A 24,763-nucleotide genomic window follows, 5' to 3' on the forward strand; every position below is an offset into this window, starting at 1 on the left:
ATTTGTACTGATATTCTAACCTCGTATTATTTGATGTGTAGAGGTCAGACTGATTAGCCGTGTGCAACCCGGCTCTGCTCGCTCTATCTCCTCCGTGGGTTTTACTTTTTCACCTGCTCAGCATGATTAGGCAGGAAAGCTGCTCTGAACGGAGCTCTAATGCCAATGTCAGATATATTTGTCATAACTGCAAAAATGTGCCAAGAATGTTTTCTGACTGAAACCATTAAAATGTCATGCATTTCTTTTTTTGTTGCTTCTGTCGTGTATGATTCCAAATAGGCATGCAGTGTAATCACTGTCAGTCATTCTTTGAGCCTCGGGCTGAATTGCTTATTTGTGACCCCGGTGCAGCTGTTCGGAGAGGTTTGTGATGACCCACGAAATCAATGCATGTTTGCACCTCTGCAAATAGTTGATGGCATTTGACCAAAAGCATTTGACGTAAAGGACACGGTGATTTGTTTTTTACGCAATTATTTACAGGTTTTTGCAACCTTCACCAAACTGCGTGCAGAATCTCAGATGTGTTGTTCACAGGGCGAGCTTTCTGACATTCATCCGTCTTTAAAGAGAATGGAATATGCCAGATATATATTCAATTGATTAATGTATTCTGAGCTGCCTTCTGAGACGGTCCTAATCTAATTAATGCACTCTGTGAAGAAGAACATCAGCTTTGGGCTGCTTCAGCTGCAGACATGTCTCACTGAGGAGGGTTTGAATATTAGCCTTCTCTGTTTTCCAGCTACAGTCTGTAAATACTGGAGTCCCCTATGAGAGCAGCTGATATTTACCTACGAAGAAGCGCAAACCTTCTGGATATTCTCAGCCGACTTTAGGATTTCGGGTATTGATTTGACCCGACACACTTTAAATTCCTGTCCAATTCTGTAAAAAGAAATCTATACGAGATAGCGGCTGGTGTATTGCTGCTGCAGCTGGGAGGTAGAAAGTTACTGCCCTGTTTGTAAAGTGTAGTTTGTAAACATCAGACCCCCTGTGACAGCAGGCAATATATATCTATATAAAGCACCTGGTTGCTGTTTTGCGTGAAGGCAAAATTTTGCTCTGTGAAATTGTTGCAGATGGAAAATATGAGACTTTTTTTAATGCAATCATTTGTGATTAATTTCTAACAATAGTGAGCGTTGGTTTCGCTCCATCCGTCTTATGCTGGGAGTTAGACATGTTAGATGTCTTGGAAGCGGGACAGCAAGCCGACGTCTTTTTGCCACAGTGGCAGCTGGTTTCCCCAATTCACCAGATGCTTTCACTGTCTAGCCAGACAAACAGATTTTCAGACTAGAACAGGCTTTCAGAAATAGTTGGTTACCTCCAGGAATGGCTGGTCGAGCAAACCAAATAATCATTCTTCTGCTCATTTTTCAAACCTTGTTTGGAACTGACAGCTGCGTTTGACTCATGCTGTGTTCAGTTGTGTCTGTCTGTGTCTCTGTTTGGGTCGTGGCAGGGATATGATGATTAACGCTCCCCTGTAAAGACAAATAATTCCACTTATAAGATAAAATACCTTTTTATGACAGCACTCATGTGCAGAATACCTTGACTGTGTAGCTTGGCAGGCATTAGTGACAAGCGGATGCTTTTAATGAAGTAACTATAATGAAGTGAGTGACTACAGCGTGGTGTGTGTGTGTGTGTGTGTGTGTGTGTGTGTGTGTGTGTGTGTGTGTGTGTGTGTGTGTGTGTGTGTGTGTGTGTGTGTGTGTGTGTTTCTCAATGTCCAGCTGCCTGATTTGATAACAGGGTGAGAGGAACGGGCTGGCAACGACCCACTGCAGAGATAATGTTCAGCAGAAAGAGAGACTAGCCGCCAACCGAAGCAAACTACCTTTTCATGACAATTGAGGAGTAGCATGAGGTCAGCGGGCGAACCTGTCTGTCTGCATCGCTGCATGTCAGGGCCTCTCAGTGTCTGTGTTCACGCTTGATTGGATCGTGATGAAATAATCTGGCCTTGATGCCGATTTGAAGTTATTTAGCAGAATGTTTTGCATGTGTGCCTGTCACGTAGCAGGTCCGTCTCAGTGTGTGTATGTGTATAGTGGTATGTTTTTTCCCTAACCCGCATTCAGTGAAGACCTGCCCTCAGATGGGCTCTGCACTGGATAGTCTATGTTTCCTCCTCGAGCGACATGACAACCTTAAAACATACCGGTAATTCAAAAGAGGAAGAGAAATATTCATCGTTTTTTCATCAGGGAAATGCTGTGAGGCCCGTTACACCCAGAGATATAATAAAGTAGAGACAGCGTTTGCGATTTGACGTGTGTCTGCACGTCCGCCATATTGGAGTGGTCAAGATCCACTAGTAAACAAATACAATGTACTGAGAGAGAAAATCGACGGTAACTCGCTTAATTCTAACCGATTTTCATTACATTTGGTTTTGTTATAAAAGTGAGAAATTGAACATGATACTGATTATTTATTGTAATGAAATTCAGCTACTGGGGGGCAGATTTAATCCGCTCTGTTATCGTATTCATAATTAAATAAGTCATTATTAATAAAATAAATAGGATAATTCGTTGGGTGCACCTAAATGATGTGCTGTTGAAACCAATGGTGCGTCATCTGTAAAATGTCCTTGGCCCCTGTTTCTAAATTCTGACTCAAGGCAATCTATTCACATGCAACACAGACTTGGCTCGGCTTAGTCACAGAGCAACTCTTTTCAGTTTATTTGGGGGGGGGGGGGGGTCATAACTACCACCAATTTTAGCTGCGCGCTGACTTTGATGAACACTCCTGGAGCTGTCTCCTCCTCCATCTAAGAGTCTTGCTGTAGGCGTCCAAGTATCCTTATCATTCCTATGATTGCACTATTTACACCAAAACATGGCCGCCATCCATACGCCTCACATCTCTCCCTGTGTCTCACTCTGATCAGCCCCATTCATAGGTCGTGGCGGGATCTATTTCAGATACACAGTGGGACAGTAGTTAGTGTAAGGATTGGGTTTTAACGGCGAGGCCTTGGGGACCTTTAAACGCCACGGCGTCAGCCCTTGTTACTGTCAGCCACAACGGAGCAGGTTGTGTGTGCCATCCTCATTACTCGCCATGTCCGTCACTTGCCTGGCAACTGGGCTGCAGCATCAGAAAGGGAGGAGGGAAGAGATATTATAGCCGGAGCTGCTACTTCCATCTCTCGGCTGACATTTCCCCTTAAACTGTTTATTTACACTACAGAATGAATGGGTGGTGGCCAGGGGAAGCTGGCTGTCAACCGGCATTGTCAACAACGCTGCCTGTCGGCGACAGGAAATTGGCAACTGTATTTCTGTTCCCACGGATTTCACTATCTGTCTCTCCTCTCCTTCGCTCTCACATTCTCCTTCCCTGTCTGTCTCTTTCCTCCTCTCCGTCTTTCCCTCTCTGTCTGTTCTCTTTAGCAAACAGCTGCGGTCTCATGCCTCATACCTTATTTTGACAACCTTCATTTGCAAGTCTGGCACCGTACACAAACATGTTTATTCTTGCCTCTGATGAATCTATTTGAAGCATCCTTGTGAATTAAATCTAGTAGCAGAGGAATCGACAGTTGTGTTTGTTCAGTCCGTAGGGAACCGGAAGGTTAAGTGCGAGGGTCTGAACGGACTAAGTACTTGGTACCTGGAGCGGTGCCATTTCGTCTCCTGGGCACTGCCCCACAGTGCTCCCCGGGCTCAGTATAGTAAATGCCCACTGCTCCTAATACTAGAATGGGTTAAATGCAGAGTCTGTATTTCACTCTGTGTGCTGTGTACATGACGATTCAAAGTTTAATCTATTCGAATCCTCCATTTCGATTTCCCAACAATAGAAAAAGAGGGTCATGGCGTTCGTCAATATCGGGGTTTGAGCCTTAGAATTGAAAGCTTCTTATCAAAGACTTATTGGGGAAGCAGTAATTAGATGTGCTTATTGCCACAAGATGGAGAGGACCTCAAAGGCTTTCCTTCGCAATCACAGGGGTCCATGAGGTACGATCCCAATGTCCAAAACTAAAAAGGTCATTGTTCCCAACGCTATGCCGGCCAGCGTTTGCTCCCACAAGATTGTCATCTAGACCTTTACTTATAGAACGTTCCTTGATCCCAATTCCCCGTCTCCTCTCCAATCCAAGCAAACCCCCCAGAGACTCTCTTCTCATCTCAAGGACTTCCTTCAATCTCGCCTCTCGCACACTCACTTTCCCTCTCCCGTGTCTTTCTCTCACTTATTTTCAAAGCTGACAAATGAAGAGGGTAAAGAGAAGGGAGGGTGGCTGCGGCGGCAGAGGGAGGAGGTAGGGAGAGATAGAGAGCTGATTAGATTAGAGGAACATGCTGGACTTAACACTCTCCTAATGAGCACTACAAAGGATCCAAGTTCTGTCTCTGGGGTTTGTGAGGGATGTTACGCATGATACAGCTGAGAGAAATGTTTGAGTATCGGTGCCCATCTGCATGTGTGTAAACCTCTTAAAGGTGAAGTAGAGGTTACCTTGGGACTTCCCTGTCCCCTCTCTGTAACTGTGGAAACCTGTTTAATTGGCGTTGAAGGCAGATAAACTGTGACTCTTGGTGGGATTCTGAAGCAGAGGAGAGGAGATTATGAAGACTGCTTAGGGACAATTTGTTTCTGGGACATGTGGAAGCATTTTGGATTTCTTTGGAGGGGGAATTGGGTGAGCAGGGAGGTTCTGTGTGTGTTTATCTAATGGGATCCTCTAGTGGCTTATGCAGTTATAGTTTTCTTATGGGGTTTGGGACTTCCAAGCGGTGTAGAAGTTAGAAAATGTTTCTCTGTAACCATTGTCACCATTTCATAGTGGCTCAGGAGGTACACAGTTCAAAATGTCAGCGTGAAAAGATCATTTTAGTTCATTTGGTCCGAACCAAAGTGGAGGAAAAAGGATAGATCTGGTCCGGTTCCTGTTCACACTGGCTTTTTTACAAACCTTTGACTTCACGCAGCAATTGGCAAGGTGAACTGCTTCTGTCACTTGTCATGTGAACAGCAGAGTGCATGAAGGTCTTCAAGGAAAAATGTGCGTCGACAGCATTCGAGTTTAACCTTTCAGAACAGCTATGTAACATGTCGCTTATCAGATGCCCAAACCACCAGAATGGATTTCTTTCAGTGCGAATGACCCCCCTCTGATGAATGAACCCAGCCACCCTGAGAGGGAAACTCAGTTGGGCCTCTCGTATCCAGGATGTCATTATTTCAGTTATTTTAAACCTCTTGACGATAGGGAGGTTAAATGTAGATCAACTGGTAAATCCTCAGTCTTCACTGCGACAGTCCAACAACACTTCTCCGTTGAGTGTTTACGCAGTGCTCATGGCTTATTGAATTTATGTAAATCAGGACGATTAGACTTGAAAAACCATTGATATCAGTCGGAGTCTTTTGAAGCTGCAGATATTTTCCGCAGTTATGACAACAAAGGAAGCATAACAGCATTTCATAGATATTGGCTCCAATGATCGTTTGGAAGAAAAGGTCTGACATATTCTTTCCCCTATAAGATCTAAACATGGAACCCATGTAACTTCTCTGACCACCGTCCCAAACCAGCCTGAAGCACAATTTAAACTGTCCCCGGGACGATGGGACACTTTTTAGTTCGAGTCCTGGTTTGTACGCCAGAATGAATTGTAAGCTTGGCTGATTTTGATGAGGTTTTACGTAGGGATGCTCTAATCAAGTTTCAAAAAACGTTATCGTCTATCACATAATGATAGACAATTAAATAAATGTCTTTAGGCTATGGGCTCACGAACAAACATACACCCAAATCACATTAAAACACAAACACTTCCATTGATAAGTTAGAGCAGGTGTGCAAATCTGTTTTAAAAAGCAGTGACAGTCTATTTGGGCTTGTCGCAGTGAGAATTAAATTAAATCGTTTTTGGCCAGCGGTGTCCTGAAGCAGCTGCCTGATCAGAGAAGCTGGAAGGACTGTTGAAGGGGGTTTAGCCTCGATCCTGATCCGAGTCCTTTAACATTAGACATCTGACAATCCGTAGTCTGATTTAAATATACATGAGTCACACCGAAATAACGTCCACTACATTTGACACACATTTTTTCACGAGCCACTTGATACTGAAGGTCCCGGTTCAAAAACTATTCAAACGCATTGACATTTTAATTTCACCGGCGGCGGACGAGCCTGTCGTAAGGAGAGCGGCGCTTCCAAATGAGCAGGTTGACGTGGCCGAGTACAGCAAGGAAAGGAAACATAAAATATGGACCAATCCTCCGGATCATCTCTGGACAAAACTCTAGTTTTATGGTGACAGTTCACAGGACATTGCACTTCACAGTACTTCATCACTCACAGGATTCATCACTCACAGGCTTAACTTTAATGTAACAAAGTCGTGTGTCTGAAAGTATGTGCTGTACTTTAATACGACTTCATCCTGGCTACCACCTTGTCATAAACTGTAGGCCAGTGCCACATCAGCACAACCTGTCAGCGCCAGTACACGCTCCAGTTAGTCACAAATATATAGAGGTCCCCCACACGTTGAAAATGCAGTTGAAAAATGTATGTGACAGCAAGACCCCACACACGAGAGACCTGTGTGCAGTCTCGACTCTCGATTGAGAGAAGTGCTTACAGTGTTGGACAGGCTCAACGAGAACTTGCCAAAGCCTCCTGTCAAGGTTTGAGAATCACAGTGTTGCAATCTCATTAAATGAACAAGACCTTTCAGTCAGAGCCCCGGAGAGAGTGCAGAGCAGCATTGTGCTTTATTTCCGTACACCTTGCTCTGTGCATATATTGCTTATTCCAAATAGAGTTCCGCAGGGCGAGGAAATATATGTATACATTTTTACTTTCCTAATATGTTTCATGAGCCTCTGCACGATCCTTCTTATTTATGAACTGAACTTAACTGCAGCATTTTTATTACTCTGTTGTGCATGCTCTTTGTCGTTTTTTAATACCGCACGTACTTTAGGAGATGGGTTCTCGTTCTGCTCCCCCCGTGGATTCAAGCATGTGGTCATTTGCACAATTTTGTATGGCACTATTAGCGCTGGTTAAGGAGAAGTGAGGGAGGACATATGTAACCGGTAAGTGTATTAATCCAGTTGTGTAGTGAATAAGCAGTCTAGACTTCCCAACTGCTGTTTAGATGTGAATCTAAACAACCTACAAATGTTAAACTGGCATGTTGTCTTGCCCATAAGCACTCCACATTAATCTAAAGCTAGGTGTCTTGAATGCAGATTGATGGGGTGCTGTGTGGTTGAGGATTGGTTTCCGCTGTGTAGTGCTGAAGGATGATTCATGGGTATTGCCATGTTAGCGGATGGCTGTGGTTTAGGGCAGGCAGCTGGAGGTGTGAGGAAGCAGAAGGCAGCGCAGCGCTAATCTCTGTGGCTACCAGTGCTGCTTTTTTCACATTTCTGCATCCAAATATAATAAAATGTGGCTCCGTGGTTGAGCCCCACCCTGCTTCCCACTCACTCGATTACACACATTCACACTTGGATGGTGTCGAACATGTAAAACAATTTTTTTTCTGTTTTTAGCTGCCAACCAGCTGCACTGGAGCGTGTGACAAGGTCCCTCATAGATTCATCCGAGCTTGTTGAATATATGGACAGACGGACCTGCACAAAGTCTCCACTTGAGAGTAAACGCTTAAAACGTGTTGGAATTGTCTGTAACAACAAGGAGGGTTGAGAGCGAGCAGCTGCAACAATTGCTCCAGCATTTCAAACGGTGCCCCTTGCGCCCCCTACTCTCCATCCCAGCTTCATTAGTGCAGCTGCCTTTGTTTGTATGTAATTGTTGCTGCGGTCAAATATTGTGATTTGGAATAATGAGTCCACATTGTTGTGGTCTCAGCTGTCTTCGTTTTCACCAGAAACCATCAGCTCCCCGGAGACAGAGCTACATGTTTAGTTTCTCTCCCAACGGCACAAACATCACCTGCTGGAAACATCGTTCTGACCGCTCATGTATTTCCTTATAGTCATTGGTAACACTGTGAATTGATAAGCAGGGTTTCTTACTAATGCATTAAGAGAATTGTATAAATAGTTTTAACAGTTTCACATTTTTCCCGAGAAAAGCTAAAGTAAATTAATTTGTAAAAATGACATAATTACAATATAATTATTGCGGACTAAGGGTCTGAAAAGGGAAGTTACCAATAAATATACACATAATAACATATACACATACACATACATAAAAAGCAATACTAGGGCTCATGGTATGTTTCACCATGCACGCCATTCAGCAGCTTTCATCACGTGTTCAGATCCTTTGCAAGCATCCAATTAAGTAATTCAGTAAAACTACTTTTGCATGCACAGTGCATCCACATCACACGTGCAGCAACAGGACATTTTGATGATATTACAGGAGTGCATATATATTTGTTTATGATATTTCAGTTTCTGGGTCATAGCTGGATTGAGGATGCTAATTCAGGAGTTTGAATTCATTTATTTCCATTCATTGTTTATTTTAATACATTTGCTCTAATTTTCAAACTACCTTTTACCCATTAGTTCACCAGTACATTTCACACTGTATGTATCTGGCAAATTAACGGAATAACCTGGCAAATTAATGGGATTATCTGGCAAATTAACGGAATTATCTGGCAAATTAACGGAATTATCTGGCAAATTAATGGGATTATCTGGCAAATTAATGGAATTATCTGGCAAATTAATGGAATTACCTGGCAAATTAATGGTATTATCTGGCAAATTAACGAAATTATCTGGCAAATTAATGGAATTATCTGGCAAATTAATGGAATTACCTGGCAAATGAATGGAATTATCTGGCAAATTAATGGAATTATCTGGCAAATTAACTGAATTATCTGGCAAATTAATGGAATTATCTGGCAAATTAACGGAATTATCTGGCAAATTAATGGAATTTTTGTCAAATTAATGGAATTATCTGGCAAATTAACTGAATTATCTGGCAAATTAATGGAATTATCTGGCAAATTAACGGAATTATCTGGCAAATTAATGGAATTTTTGTCAAATTAATGGAATTATTTGACAAATTAACGGAATTATCTGGCAAATTAATGGAATTATCTGGCAAATTAATGGAATTATTTGGCAAATTAATGGAATTATTTGGCAAATTAATGGAATTATTTGGCAAATTAATGGAATTATTTGGCAAATTAATGGAATTATTTGGCAAATTAATGGAATTATTTGGCAAATTAATGGATTATATCTGCTCATGATCGGGTCAAAGGTGGCTTTCTATCTGTTTATGACATGTTGAATACAACCTGAGCAGTTAACTTCTATATTTTCATTTGATTCCTGTTAAAAGGTTTCCACCGTGAATATTCCCGTAATTTTGCAACATTACCTTTTAATATGAAACCGAAACAAAGTGCACCTTCATGCTCCAAATGCACTTTCGTGACACTTTCTACAAAAGTGCATTTTGGGCATGGATTTTGTAATGTTTGATTATCAGTTTGAGCATGAAATATTAGGCCGCCATTGCATAAATGTAAATTGCAGGATATATTCTTTATTGTAAACGTAGTAAATCTCATTCCCCAGTAGTTGATGTTGACCAAGAGACTTGCTCGAGGTTCACTGTCAGTGCTACTAATGAACAAGATTTACCCTCAGGTGTCATCAGCTGCAGTACTTTACGACTTTGCTGCCTGATGCTGATGATCTATGAACTTTTTATAGTCTTATGGCTCTTGTTGAAATACAACCTGTTATACGTGAGAACATGAATACACTGCAGAAGCATTTACTCTGCGAACCTGAATAGAAATGCGGTCGTAAAAAGTGTCACACGGAATCTGTTTTACATAACAAAAAAGGCTGTCGTGTCTCCTTTTGTACTTCACTGCATGGTTGTGTGTTGTATTGCTTAATTATAGAAGAGCGACAGGTGGAAACGCCGCTTTCTTTCTTTTGGAAGCATTTTAAACTCATTCTCTCGCTCTGTCATGCGCACGATGTTCTGTCGGGAGAAGGCTCTTATGTAATGAGTCCTATCCAAACATCCAAGGAAACGTTTGCTCCAAAAGTAGGCCAGTAAGATAATTACTCAGAAAAAGAAATAACAGAGAAGAAGGAACAACTTAAGAGAAATGGCTGATGGGTTTGTTTGATGTACTGAATTATAAATAGTATTGACTCTCGCCCATTATGTCTTTAACCTACACTCTGACTAATGTTCAGTACGCTTCTCCTTTAGCGTAGTACTCCCAATATAAACACACGGTAAAGATCTGGAGGAAACCAAGAGGCTTGTGTGTCTCGCATCAGTGGACCTGCACAGCGCTCGGCTCAGCAGAGAGGGTTTGCCGTGCGGACCGGGGAGGCTTCCACCAGAACACTACTCATCATGCCAGTAACCATGGTGATATAAAGTCGAGCTCCACAGACTATTGATCATTCTCGGAGCTCTCATTGTTATCCTCCAGATAATCCCCCGTCCCCGAGGCCACTCTCACCTGCGGTACCCTTCACACTCTGCAACACTCGTATGCGTTTCTCTCTCGGATTAATTGCATCTTGTCCAGGTGCAACGTTATTATCAATTTTAATAATCAAGTATCGATTTCTCTCTGCTGTTTTTGTCTGCCCCCCCCCCCCCTAATGTGTCACATCAAGCTGTCGATAACCTTGTGACTCCTCTCCTCCCCAGACACCCCGTTCAGAGAAGGTCAGGAGCGAGACCTGAAGGCGGCCTTGACGGGGACAGATCCCTCCATCCCGCTGGTGTTTGTCAGTGGAAACCATGACCTGGGCAACACCCCCACCCCCAGGACACTGGAGCAGTACTGCACTGCTTGGGGGAACGACTATTTTAGCTTCTGGGTAAGCAGAGAGCTGTTCATTTTTAGTCGTAGCAGCGTTAAAGCTCTTAGTAACTGTATAGATGTTATAAAATCGACCCTTTGTTGCACTACAATGTTTATAAATGATTGAGGTGGAGGTAACCCTTCTGTCTCCTGACGTCCCAGGTGGGTGGAGTCCTCTGCCTGGTTCTGAACTCCCAGTTGTTCTACGACGCCTCGGCCTGCCCTCAGCTGAAGGAGGCCCAGGAGACGTGGCTGGAGGAGCAGCTGAGCAGAGCCTCCTCCTCAACGGTAAAACGGCATCGCTGCTCTGATTTCTGAATCCTTTGCAGCGGTTCAGATAGTTGCTGCCCGTTTGTCTTTGGAGATTGTTGCTGAGCCCATCCCCCTCACATCTGTTCAGGAACCCAAACCCAAACACGTCCTGGTGTTCCAGCACATTCCTCTGTACCTGAAGAAGCCCGATGAGGAGGACGACTACTTCAACCTGCAGAGGGAGGTCAGACAAGACCTGCTGGAAAGGTTCAAGAAGGCAGGTAGGACAGCGAGGCTCGTCATAACCCTTTGACTCTCATTGCAATATTTGTTCTTCAGTGTGTCTGCGCTTCAACACGATGGACAGTTTGTCTCTTCTAACTACTCGGTCTTGTCCATCCACGTTTGTGCACGTTTGTTCCAGCTTTGAACTAGAAGTCACAGAAGAAGAAGAGTTTTACTGTTTTGAAAGTCAAGCAGCTTCTAAAACGCCCCGAAAGTATCCGCAGTATCTTCTGTAATGACGGATTTACTGTGAAGTGGTTTTACATTTCTTGCCTTAATACCTCTTAGCTCGTATTCCCGTTAAACCTGTTCGCTTCCAGCATTATCTTCCTGCAGCACAGTTAAGATCCCAGCCCAGAGGATTAATATGCCATTAGCCAGAACCACAGGAGCAGCTCCTGGCACACACGGGGCGTAATTGAATTAATTAATGCATTCACTCCCTTTTAAGAAGAAGAATTCCATAATCAAAATCCATTGTTGTCAGCTTATGACTGATACAAGGGTATCAGGCCGGGAGACTCTCACAAGGACAATACGTCTTTATGAACACACGCGCACACATCACACTGCACGGCCACTTGTGAATGACAGGAGCGCTCGTACGGACACGTGTCATGCTTCTCAATCTTGCATCAAGGTGACTGTCGGGGGATGGTACTAATTTCATTATTCCAGCTTGTATTTAACCACGTTGCCCCGTTTTGCTCTGATGACCCCTCCCTCTCATAATTGATTGCTCCTCTAAGGGACGCCTGGTTAAAGATTTAAAGGGCAATCCGTACAGGCTTTCTTTCTTTCACAGAGGGTTGTTACTGTATGTGCAGGAAACGCTGCGTGTCCTTTCTCATCCACACTCTTATTCACACGTCCGGCCAATTATACATCCAGACTACATACAGGGCATGCACTGCGAACTCTATACGTACATGTGCACTACATGGGCGTGAATAATTGATGCCAGACATGCTCACTGTAACGCCGCGTACACTACATGACTTCTCTCATGTTAACAAGCACACACGTGCAAGTACAATATGTGGTGCTACCGATCGCTGCGAGAGAAGGGATGTGATTTCTGTCATGTTTTACTCTCCGTCCCCGTCCCGTACGTAACGGGGGGCCCGGGCAAGCTCCGTCTCCTGCACATTTCCTCTGCTCGGATTGGAGATTTAGTAGCTCTTTATAAATCAGCGTACTGAATCTTAAACTTTGATGACTTGACAAGACGAATCAAACCTGTTATTATTGAATTATACAGCCTTTTGTCCCCGAGGTCTCTCAGCTCTCTTCTGATCCCCCGGTTTCTCTTTCATGCTCCTTCTGCTCTCCTTCATCTCCTGGTCTGTCGTCGGTGCTGATGCTGTAACATCTGCACTTTGAATCTACTGTAGTCCTGGAGGCGTGCGTGTGTCATCATCTTTGAGTCAACGTCTATTAGTCAGAAACATCTACTTGCAGATGTTCATGGTTTCCAGAGGATGTTCGCTAACGATGCTTTGACGGCAGACAACGCATCGTGGTTGCACATCCAAACACCGTTAAAAGCAGGTGCTGGACTAATAGAATAAAGCAAAGAAGGCACAGTGTGTCGACCTTTTATTGAACTTACACTCTGACGTTCAATAACTGACCTCTTAACGTCTTGTCTGCGCGATCATCAGGTCCACATTGTAATGTGTCCAATGCTTACGTTTATGTAAAGCAAACATATGTTGTATGTGTGAGTTATTAAGGATGGGAGAGCACAAACGTGGATGGACAATCCTTAATAACGCTCATGAATTATTTAAAACTCATTTTATAATTCCTATATTTTCACACTCCACTTACTCATACTTTAATGCATAATCAGCCACATCATAAATATTAACAACTTTACCTAATGCACCAAAATCTAATTAAAAAAGCAGATTTGTTATCACCAGCACCGGCAGTCGTGTGTCTGTAGAATTGATTCACTTAATGAAGGACTTGTAGGACGTCCCATGTAGTCGGCGTTCCCCGCAGAGCAAAACAAGCGTCTTGTAAAAACATCCCATCGGAGACGCCGTTGAGCTTTTCTCCTGGAGAAAACAATCAAACCGAGCGAGGAAGTGCAGAAAACTGTTAGTGTACTGCAGAGTGAAGAAGAAAAAGAACTCCGGGGCAAGTTGGTTGTTTGTCTTCCTGTCTTGAGTTTCCTCTCATCCGTGTGTAATCACGTCTCTTCTGGACACGCGTCGGCTGCTGTCGTCTTTGCGTTGCGCTTTTCACGCATCGTCTCCCTCCCGTGTCGGTCTGTCCTCACCGCTGCACGCTGTGATCTGAAGCCTCCAGATGTACTCTGCTGATCATTACTGTCATTACAGTAAAGGGCAGCATCATTAACCTCACACACACACACACACACACACACACAGACACACTGTTTCCAGTCTTGCAGTGATTAAAGTGCACGCAGGAACAGTGAAGCATTGGCACAGATGAAGCTTCGAATGTCATTTTTCTCTTGAGATTTTCATTAAGTAAGCAGTTGACAAGGATAAGTCTCTATCTGTGTTTGCGCTGCCAGCTCTCATCATTCTCCCTCGGAAGAGAAATGGAGTAATACCAGCAGTTGAAGGATTACGTGTTTTATAGTGTAGAAAGAATTTAGTTTCAAGATCCCTTTAATGGAACGCTGGAAAGCTCTTTAACAGGGTTTTCTTTGTACCAATAACACATGGATGTTGTTCAAAAAACTCTTCAAGGGCATTCTTCTTACTTGGCCGCCTCAAAGTTGCTATTGGTTCTTTTTTGTCTGGCAAGAACCGAGAGATGATGTTGGGCAGCTTTCCTCTTTGTGGAGTAATTCAAACAATTCTAAAGAAAGTGGCCTTGAAATGAGTCTCTGGCATCAAATCAATCCTCCTCAGTAGTGTAAGTACGCTCTGCCACGTGTGAGCGAGTCCTCTGACCGCTCCAAAGGAGTCTTTTGTGGCGTCGGTTGACTTCCAGCTGCTGGGCATTCGGCATTAGGTTGTTATTGCTCCTTTCTGCCCACCGCTCCAGGGACCTAACCCTAACCCTAACCCTAACCCTTGAAACACAGAATATAGTCCCCTTAACTCCAAGCTAATACTGAACATTTAATTACATTTTACTGAGATATTCTCCATTTCTTTCCCTTCTTCTTGCAGGATACGAGTGTCGGGGGATGTTTGAGTGGTTGTTTATTTCATGCACGTTTTTGTATGTGTTTGCACTTTGCATATAAACGATGACGATACATTCTACAGTAAGTATCTATACGTTATCGCAGCAGCACAGCCGCACACGGGGAAAGGTGAGACACCAATTAGTCTTCCTGTGGCTCATCAGAGCGAGCACTTCCACCCCGGGAACCGTTGACTGCATTCCAGCTGATATTAATGACACACTGTCTCCCCTCCCCCCCCGCCCTCTCTGGCAACTAAAGTGTCACGCTTTCCCCCCCTTTTTTAAATTGCACAATCAATTACTATGGTTTCCTAACTGACAGTTATGTGGTTGATATTGGCTTTAATTGTGCACTTGTTCCGTGTGTTTAATATCTTTTGAGCTGAAACCAAGCACCCGATTAGAAAAGGACAGTTTTCAAACGCTCAAATAATCCTGTGAAATATCGGTTGCTTTGCAAACTGTTATGACAACCGGTAAACAAAACAACAAGACAATTAGTTTTCACTTCTTTTGTGGTATCTGCTGCTCGGTGGAAGACTTTTCCGTCAGTACAATGCAGTTGGTTTGTTGGTAACAATCACACAAAGCCCTGAACAGCCTGGAGGAAGTCTTTTACTCTTATTATTGCTACCTCTGCGCTTCCTCGTCACTGTCATACCCGTAATCGTAGTAAATAATGCTCCCTGCGCCTCGACCCTAGGACAATCTTTCAGTGCATGAGCGCAAGTCAGCCGGCAGTTAGTTACTGCGAGCAGAGGAAGAAAGACATGCAAATATTGTGGCTCGTTTGCTCGTTGCGGATGTAGAGTTTGAAGAGAACAGGTTTTACGCAAATCCAGATTCTCTTCAGAGAAAATTGAATTCCCTTCGCTGGAGACCAGTGTCTCCTCTCCGAGAGGCGAGTGGAGTAGTTGAAATCCCAGAAGTGCTCTCAGCCTCCTCTCTCTTCAGAGATGAAGGACTGTAATTAGGTTTCTTTCCTCCTCCTCCTCCTCCTCCTCCTCCTCCTCTTCCTCCTCCTCTTCCTCCCACTGGTTTGTATCCAACATTCAGGATACCTTGAGCGCACATACGAACCGAATGAAGGCACACACAGATGCACTACCACGCCGCCTCTGAACCCTGCGCATGTACAGACAAAAACAAGTGCAGCTGAGAAATTCATTGGAATTCCCAACATTGCTGGCGGCGGTAGAGTTGTACATACAGTAGCTAATTAGTGGAGAAGATGAGCCGTGCGCCGCTCTGCATAGTCTCTCCTTCTTCCCCTCTCGGTCTCTCACTCTTTCTCTCTCTCTCGCCGCTGGTTGTCTTTATCAGCGAGGGTCCTACTCTGTTCCAAAAGCGAAGACACATTTGTCACCCACTGGGGATTTGATAAGAGGCCACAGTTAAGCCTTTAACCCCTTTGTTTTAATGATGAGACTGAATAGTGCTTTTGCTTTCTCTTATTCCGTCTTTGTCTCACTCTTTTTCTACCACGTCCAGAGGTTGGTGGGGATCACTTATTCGGTGGGGCGTGTTGTTTTAGGTACCGGTGAGATAACACGATGGAGGACAGTTTGAGTAATGGATTCTTGGGAGTTTGAAGGTTTATCAGATGCTGAAACGGTGCACGCTGGTTTGTAAGACCATGAGGATGGATTTGACATTTATTTCATTACAACGATCACCAGTTAAATATTAAAACTTACCAACTCTACAGAGTAATGACCAGGAATGCGTACTTGCACGTGTTTCATTGGCCAACGCTGGATCACGTTGCATTTCGTCGCGGCAAAGGTTTAGCCAGGTTCTGCTGTTTGCCAGTTCTTTCAGTCGGCTCATTGAAATGAATGAGGAGGCCGCGTATGTTCTGAACACTGAACTGAACCATCGTGTCTTCATTGACACGATCAGGAATGTCGGCGCGCACGATGTCCGTGTCCTCAACACTTCCTGCTCATTCACTGTTTTATCGGTTGAACTGTTGCCTCGTTTTCTCTTCTGCATCAAATTGAAAGTCGTTGAGATGGAATCGCTAACCACAGATGGCTTCACGTCTGAACTTCCTGTGCAGCAGAAACGACCTCATCAGAGTTATAGTATCAAATATTTTGTGTTTTTATTTCTCATCTGTTCAAATGAAAGCAGCAATATGATGTTGTTGTGTAACTTGAACTGTTCTATATCTGGGTGAGGTAGTTCATCTGAAAGTGGATTCCAAGTATCAGAAAATGTAAATACTATATTTAATTACTTCAGAGCTGATGCAACTTCCCAGACTCCTTCAAAAGTCCTGTCGCAAACGTAACGCAGTTGCACTTCCTCCCCTGCTGCGGTTTAAGTGGCGTCTCAAGTTTTGCTCGTACGATATCTTCAGCAATTATGCTACAGGCTGCGAGCGCCGACAAAACGTGGCTGACCTACGCTCAGCACTGTTCCTGAACGCCTCCTTTGAAGACGGAGGACTGGAGCTGCTGCTGCGGCTCAGATTCCTTAATACTTTCATTACAAAGAGATTTAACCCGTTGAGATCCGCCGGATTAAATGTGGCGCGAAATCTGTGTAACAAATGCCATCGACGCAGAAATTGCTGCAACAACTTATGAGAGATAATGGAGCATGTTCATCATATACTTCAATCATAATGTTCTAAGCTCTAAGCTGTCACATTTGAATAGGCGCCTAACCACAACACCATGTTTATTACAGATTAATGACAAGAGAAACTTGAGCTGAGCATCTCAAATTAATCGTCAGACTCTCAGCTTTCAGATGATGTGCACCACTTCCAAGTGTTGACCTGCAATCTCCCCCTAAAGTTCTCCTGTCCCCCCCCCCCCCCCCCCCCCCTAAAAAAGACAAAAATGGTGGGTCTCTAAGCGTGAAACATGCACTGCAAGAGCACTGTAATAGTTTACTTATAATGCTAATCATGTATTTGCAGACAAAAAGAAACTTTGAACTTTTCGAGGGCACTCACCAGGTCGGGGGTCTGGGTGCTGAGTTCCACATTTCCCCTCCCCGCTCGGCCTCTGTCGCCCTTCGACAAACATAAGGATCGTCGCTTGGTGAATTCAGGATGATTAGGTACCACGTTGGGTACCAAATGGCCAAAAGGCATGCATGCTCTCAGAGGGATAGATGGCACGCTGACTACTTCCATTTCCCAGCTCCCCTTGTGATTGTGTGTGTAACTGGAGGACACGGGAAGGAGACGCTGCGCGGTGACTGATGGCTGAGAGTGATTTATGGGGAGCCGGGGTTGCAAGACGCCTCACCGCACTACATCATTTTGTATCCCTCTGTCATGCAAATTATCAACAGCCACCATTTCATGATGAATTATTTCCCAGACCTGCACTTTAATGACAACCGCCCTTCAATGCGAGCGTGCACGTCGCATGTTCCCTCCTACGCAGACGGCTGTCACAGATGTGCAGATGACAGCTTTGTTCAGAAATGCATTAAGAGTTCGTGTCAAAGAGAAAGATGGAGGAAAAGGTCTGAAGGGAAATTGGTTCTCCTGGAGGTAATCACTGATGGGGGGGGGGGGGGGGGTTAGTGGCAAGATAGGAAGTTAACTCGCAATTAGCAAATCCAATCTTGTAGCCTGCAAAATCAGTGACCAAGAGATGAAAGGGAGATGATGGAAAGAAGACGAGGGACGCAGTGAGCGCATACATCGGACGTTTCTTCACTTCCTTTATCCCTACATCAGCGATCCCGTTTACCTTTTTAAACAGCAAAGATGTTGCAGAATAAACAAACGCATCCAGTAATGAAGGGAAATAGCTGCAACATATGAAAACTATAATATAACCCAAACACATTGGCGAGGACTCGTCTCGCCTTTCTCTGCATTTTTCTGCAACTCTGACCAGAATTCAATTTGACTCTGGGTAATTGTCCTCCGTTAGCATTCAATATGTTTTCATCACTCTGACTGCTTACTCTGGGTGTTTTCTGAGCGCTCTAACCCCCCCCCCCCCCCCCCCTCCCTCCCTCATCGCCCCACCTCAGTCTGTCAAAGCAAAGGCCAATCCCTAGATGGGAATCTTTATCACAAAGAAAAGCACAAAAGAAGTAGCAGTGTTTCAAGGCTGACAGGTAAATGGGATTTCTGCAGACGAGACGTGGAATTATCGCCGCAGAGATTGCACGTTTTTTCCCGAGGACGAGGAAATGGAAGAATGAAGCAAAGCTGGGCAGAGAGACAGAAATTGGACCTAACAATCCTTTACTGAACGCGATTCTGCTATTTAACACTCTGTGAGCACACGCTGTGCCTCCCGTCTGCGTATAGCTCACACTTAGCACGGTTATATGCTCCATTCTCTATATGGCTGAATGGTGTTGTCAGAACAAGGACAAGGATTTTATTCTTGATGTAGCTCAATGTTTACAGCCGTGGAACTAACATTACCACACTTAAGGGCCACCCACGCCGAATGTACTGCAATGCACTAATAATAATAATAACATGTATTTCTATATTACACCTTTCCTACAGAATAACGTGCTAGCTTAGCTCGTATTGTTGGTATCAAGCTCTTAAGTTGTTCCAGCAGTAACGGTGGGGGCTGTAAACCTCGAGCAGCGACACACGTTGGACTCAAACGTTCCTCTCTCTAGGAATGGAAGAATTCAAAAGCGAAATAAATAAAGAGAAAAGCGGCTTTAATTGATTGTGTTCAGAAGATTCTGTTTGGTAAGTTCATTGTGCTGGGACTAAAGCTCGTCATTTACATACAGGTTCAGTGTCTGTATGTTGAAGGTATCCTTGGAGATAGAAGTAAGGGGCTGCAAGTGATGAGATATTCATGGTGCAATCAGCCAATCTATTCTTTGTGGATCTGAACTTTGAATTCCCCCGTTGGTTGTGTTTCTGCTTCTGTTGCGTACACGCCCCGTCTCTCACTGTTCAGAGCAAGAACTTTTCTTGGCGTAATTACAAACTTAAAGACACGAGCAGACATCCTCTCCATGAACCCTGAGTGGCGTCTGGCCCGAGTTCAGTCCATCCTCCCTGCGCCGGTATGAAAGGGATCAGACGACGGTTATGTGTCTTTGAAACAATTCAAGGGTATTTGTGAAATGTAAATAGTTTGTAGCTCTTTATTGTGTGTATTTCTCAGTTGCATTCAGGCAATCTCAGCCTCCACCTCTCACTTTGAAAGAGTGCTTTCCCCCAAATTCATTTTCTGGCAGACAATTTCAGAGGCCAGCTTCATCTTCCGACTGCGTTTCAAGGGGGCAGCTTTTTCTACTTCCTTCTTTTTTCTTTTATTGTTTATCTTTTATTCATACAGAAAATCTTTTGGAGATTGAAAATGCTTTTCTTTCTCAGACAGGCCGTCTTTCCTCTGCTCCCAGAAAGGTTTTTAGTTTTTTTTTAAAGCAGACCAGGTGGAGTGGTTTGACTTCTAAAGCTGGCGTAATGACAGCGCTCTGAAAGGGACGTGCTCTAATGAATCCAGGTCAGGGTGTTATCTCTGGGCTTTTGTTAAATTGATTCTATGAAATCGGTTTTGCTCGGTAAGAGCCAGTGGAACAAGTCAGCGGAGGGAGCCGTTTCATTTCCACAACATACAAATTGTATATATTGGTTCAGTCCACTTCAGCTGTCAGCTATACTTAGGACCTTTAAGGGAAGCCTGTAGTGCGTCGTGACCGAACTGAGGTCCCGTTCTGCCTGAGAGACGTTGGACAGGAGCCAAGCACAACGCTCCGAGGGCCTCGGAGAACAAACCAGGAGCTAAACTTGGTATTCTCGTATTTTAATCCTGGTTGGCTGAAAGACATTTTAAAATACCATTGGTGTAATATTTGTAAATACACTTAATGACTTTAATGTTTTGATTTATTAACCGTTTGCAGCCGTTTTATTAAAGGAATAGTTCGACATTTTGGGAAAGAAGAGAACATCGATACCACTCTCAATGTCTGTGCGCTAAATATGAAGCTACACACAGCTAGCTTAGCTTAGCTTAGCTTAGCTTAGCATAAAGACAAGAAACAGATGGAAACTAGCCTGGCTTTGTCCAAAGGGAACACAATGCACCTCCCAGCAGCTCTAAAGCTCACTAACCAACCCGTTATATCTTGTGTTGTTTGTGTAGGGGGGGGGATCGACAACAATCTTTCATGTCCGATGCCGCAAACTTGAGTATTTGCAAATACCGATACGTCTTTTTCCTTCCTTACACAACTAAGCTATTATTAATACATGTGTGTGGATTCACATTACCTAAACCCAGCCATCTATAGAACATCATGCCCAAACTGTGAAACAAATATTCTAAACAGGAAGATGTACATATCTCATAACACGACTCTTCTATATCTGCCGCTTCTTTTTATTCACATTTCACAACTTTTAGCAGCATTTTTGATTCGTCAGCACCATTCAAACGAAATGTTGTCGCCTAAACCTCATTGACAGTTTGTTGACAGACACGTGTAGTTTAATGGATCGTGTCGGATTATACGTTATTTTCTCCGATATCCGATCCAGTGGTTTTGGCCCGTTTCGGACCGAGTGTTGGATCGGCGCCTCTCTTGTATGAATCTTCACGTCTAACTCTCAGCGAGAAAGTCAATGTGGTATTTCCCGAATTGTTGAACTATTCCTTTAATATCTTAACGCTGCCTCCTTGTAAAAGTGCTGCACAGTCGGTCTATTGTGACTTTTTAGTTTTAATGCTATGACCAACAAACACACAGCGACATGGATGCATCACATACATGGGGGAAGCTCACGGCTGCTGCGTGGTGGGGCCGTGCGTGTGTGTGTGTGTGTGTGACGTGGCGACAGACGTACACATGTATACATATGCACACTTACACACCCCCACACACTTTATTCACCGGCATGATTAATTGTGGCGTCTCAGGAGTTTTAGAGAGGATTCAGTAAAAACTATTTGAGCTTCAAAAAGATTTTCACGCCGGTTTAATCGTTATTATTATTACAGGATGAATTCCTGTCTATCGCTTTTTTTTATTTTATTTTATTTTATACTATTGCTGTCTTGGCATCTTCCTCCCACCACCTCATCTCTCTGAGGTGACGGAGAAGTCCCCGCTCTCGTGTGGAAACTGTAACAAATCCAACAATTCCACATTTGCGAGTCATCAGATTATCCTGTCAAACGTTCCCCCTGGTTCACACGTCGGGTCCCGCTTCACTCGTCTTTCATTCGCAGCGTTTGATTAATTGTAGATGAGACGTGTAATTCCTTGTAGGACGGATAAAAAAAAAACATTCAGGTGCCTGAAAGCACACAGGGGCCACAGAACACACACATGCCTATACACACACACACACACACACACACACACACACACACACAGTTGCTGGTAGAGCAAACTTGAAAAGACACTTAATTCGTAAAAGAAAATTGTACTTTAAACAACTATTCTGCATTTCTACGTCAGCTGACCTCTTGGATTGACGCTGCACTACATCCCAACCCTACTACGAGCCACCAGACGATCAGCCAGTTTAAAGTTTGGCTGGAGTCAGCGGGCCGAGCAGGTTCATTGAATACGCTGAGTCATCTTTCCCCACGTCCCGACAGTCAGACTCGCGTGATGTCTTTGTATTACTAATATTACTTAATATAATCCTCTGACTGTGATGTTGAGCTTCTTTTTAGAAGAAGGCCAAAAGTCTGGTCGCAAATCTTTCCCTGTCCTCGCCCCTAATCGAATAATGGGGACGCATCCGTTCCACTCGCCCCTGAAAGAGTTCACTCTTCGGTCCGGAGGGCATTCGTGGCCCTCGTCTCGAAATAACATCAAGGACACACAGTTGTGACGATCCAGTGTTGAGACGGACCAGTCACCTGCTGCAGTGGCAAGGTTATATGAACACACACACACACACACACACACATGTGCACAAACAGACTCATGGAAAGTGTCCATAATGATACAGCTGCAGGCCCACACACACATCATGGGAGGGTGGGCTTCACACAGTGCTGCCCCAGGTGTTGGATGTAAAAATAATTCCGCCCGGACATACACACATACAGGCCCAAACCATCAATTTCCATCGTTGGCAGATTAATTATTTAATGGTCCAACCATTGTCCTCGCATAGCTCTGAATATTAATATAAATTTAGGTCACATTTGTATTCTGGTGCTGTTTGATTATGCAGAGTGGCGGACTTGATGATTCAGGGCAATTTCACGGTGCTGATGCGGTATCAGCAGCGGGTAACGCAGGAGCTTTTGGGAGCGGATCTTCCTCGTCTTTGTTGTTCAGATTCCTGGGACAGACCGACGTCTTCCTCACGCACAGACCGACGTCTTCCTCACGCACAGACCGCAATTTAACCTCTTTTGTTGCCAGTTTTCTTTTTGCTTTGTCTCTCTGGAGAAGCAGCAGCCAGACTTCCCTCCATGGGAACTCACAGAGCCGCTCTGAGTGCACATTGGAACAGGTCACTATATATTATAACTGTTACACTCTAAATCTGTTCTAATCTTAAAGAACACAACAAATATGTTTCTTAAATCCAAATCCAAACATGATGTTTTACACCTCGTTCGAGTGAAACTTCACAGATGACCTTCACTCGCAGCAACACAACTCACTTTGCCCCGCTCGTTTAAAGTGAGTCTTGTGTTTGCGTCTCGTTTTTAAGTGTGCAGTCATTTCGACTGTAGTGACACGGCGTCGCTGCCGCAGGGCAGAGCCTTCCCCTCACCACTCTGTTAATGATGTTGTGTGTAATTGAAAATAAATTGAAAATCGTGGCTCCGTTAATGAAAGCTCCCCAGCTTTTTAAAATATGCTACAAGTGGAAAGCTCCCAAGCATGTCCTTCACGTACCTCCTTACTTACTTACTAGTTCATCTGTTCTTGTCTTTGTCCTCCCTTATGTCCGGTCTTTCTATTTAATATTCTTTTTATGACATGAATACAACAAGGACAAAGTGTCACGTCAGGACATTATAAAGACAAAGAGGTACAATTCATAAAAATCAAGAAGAAACAAAATCATATTTGTTTGAATAAATATTAAAGGTGGCTGCCTCAGTTATTGATTTGATTCTGATACATCTGGTGCAGTCATCTCACATTTCCCCAAGTAAATCTGCGTTTCTCTCTGTTATGATCTATATTTATTGTGTTGGGAAAATGTTATTCCTCACAGTATTTGGGGCACGAGGTGACGAGATGAAGATGTGAGTCTTCCTCTCGTCTGTTACTCGGGGAGTCGAGTCTTTACCCATAAAACATTTTGTTCCGACAGTTCTGGAAGAGGTTAATAGAGAGGAAATGATCGCACTGCTGCTGCTGTATCCCATTATATATTATATTGATGATATTGTGCTAAAGTTTCATCTTTTTTCCTCACTTAAAAAAAGAAAACTGCTTTCAAATTCAAGGCACACCTGAAGGAATGTTTGCTTTTTACTGTTTGGACAAAATGAGTCGACACATAAGAAGTAAAAAATACATTCATCCATCAGAAACCAGGAACTGGAGCAGCAGAAATCACTAAACCCGTCGAGTCCTTGTGGACATATTTTGGTTATTTTGTGCCGCCGGGTGTTAATTATTGTGAGCGCTGCACCTTCACTTGGTGTCCATGAGGGACGGGGGGGGTCGGACGTGGTGTGAATTACACGGCACTCTAAAGAGCGCGATGCCTGTTGTTATCATTATTATCATTATTATTATTATTATTATTATATTATTATATTATTATTATTATCATCATCATCATTATTATTATCATTATTATTATTATCATTATTATTATTATTATTATCATCATTATCATTATTATTATTATTATCATTATTATTATTATTATCATCATCATCATTATTATCATCATTATTATTATCATTATTATTATCATTATTATCATCATCATCATTATTATTATTATTATTATTATCATTATTATTATTATTATTATTATTATTATTATTATTATTATTATTATTATCATTATTATCATTATCATTATTATTATTATTATTATTATTATTATTATCATTATTATTATTATCATTATTATTATTATCATTATTATTATTATTATTATTATCATTATTATCATTATTATCATCATCATTATTATTATTATTATTATCATTATTATTATTATTATTATTATTATTATCATTATTATCATTATTATTATTATTATTATCATTATTATTATTATTATTATTATCATCATC

The 24,763-nt window shown here is 43.1% G+C and overlaps 1 protein-coding gene across 3 annotated transcripts in view; it reads left to right on the forward strand.

Moving 5' to 3' along the window:
* Positions 1–24,763, forward strand: part of cpped1 (calcineurin-like phosphoesterase domain containing 1) — a 33,925-nt gene that overhangs the window by 6,578 nt on the left and 2,584 nt on the right. For 2 of the 3 annotated variants that reach the window (XM_029456856.1, XM_029456857.1), the window contains exons 3-5: positions 10,691–10,863; positions 11,010–11,135; positions 11,248–11,380. The exons of the other annotated variant lie outside the window; for it this stretch is intronic. In XM_029456856.1, the coding sequence (XP_029312716.1) occupies positions 10,691–10,863; positions 11,010–11,135; positions 11,248–11,380 (432 nt within the window). The remainder of the gene's footprint in view (positions 1–10,690; positions 10,864–11,009; positions 11,136–11,247; positions 11,381–24,763) is intronic. 3 annotated transcript variants of the gene reach the window in all.

This window comes from Cottoperca gobio, chromosome 19 (genome assembly GCF_900634415.1).
Source record: "Cottoperca gobio chromosome 19, fCotGob3.1, whole genome shotgun sequence".
NCBI lineage: Eukaryota > Metazoa > Chordata > Actinopteri > Perciformes > Bovichtidae > Cottoperca > Cottoperca gobio.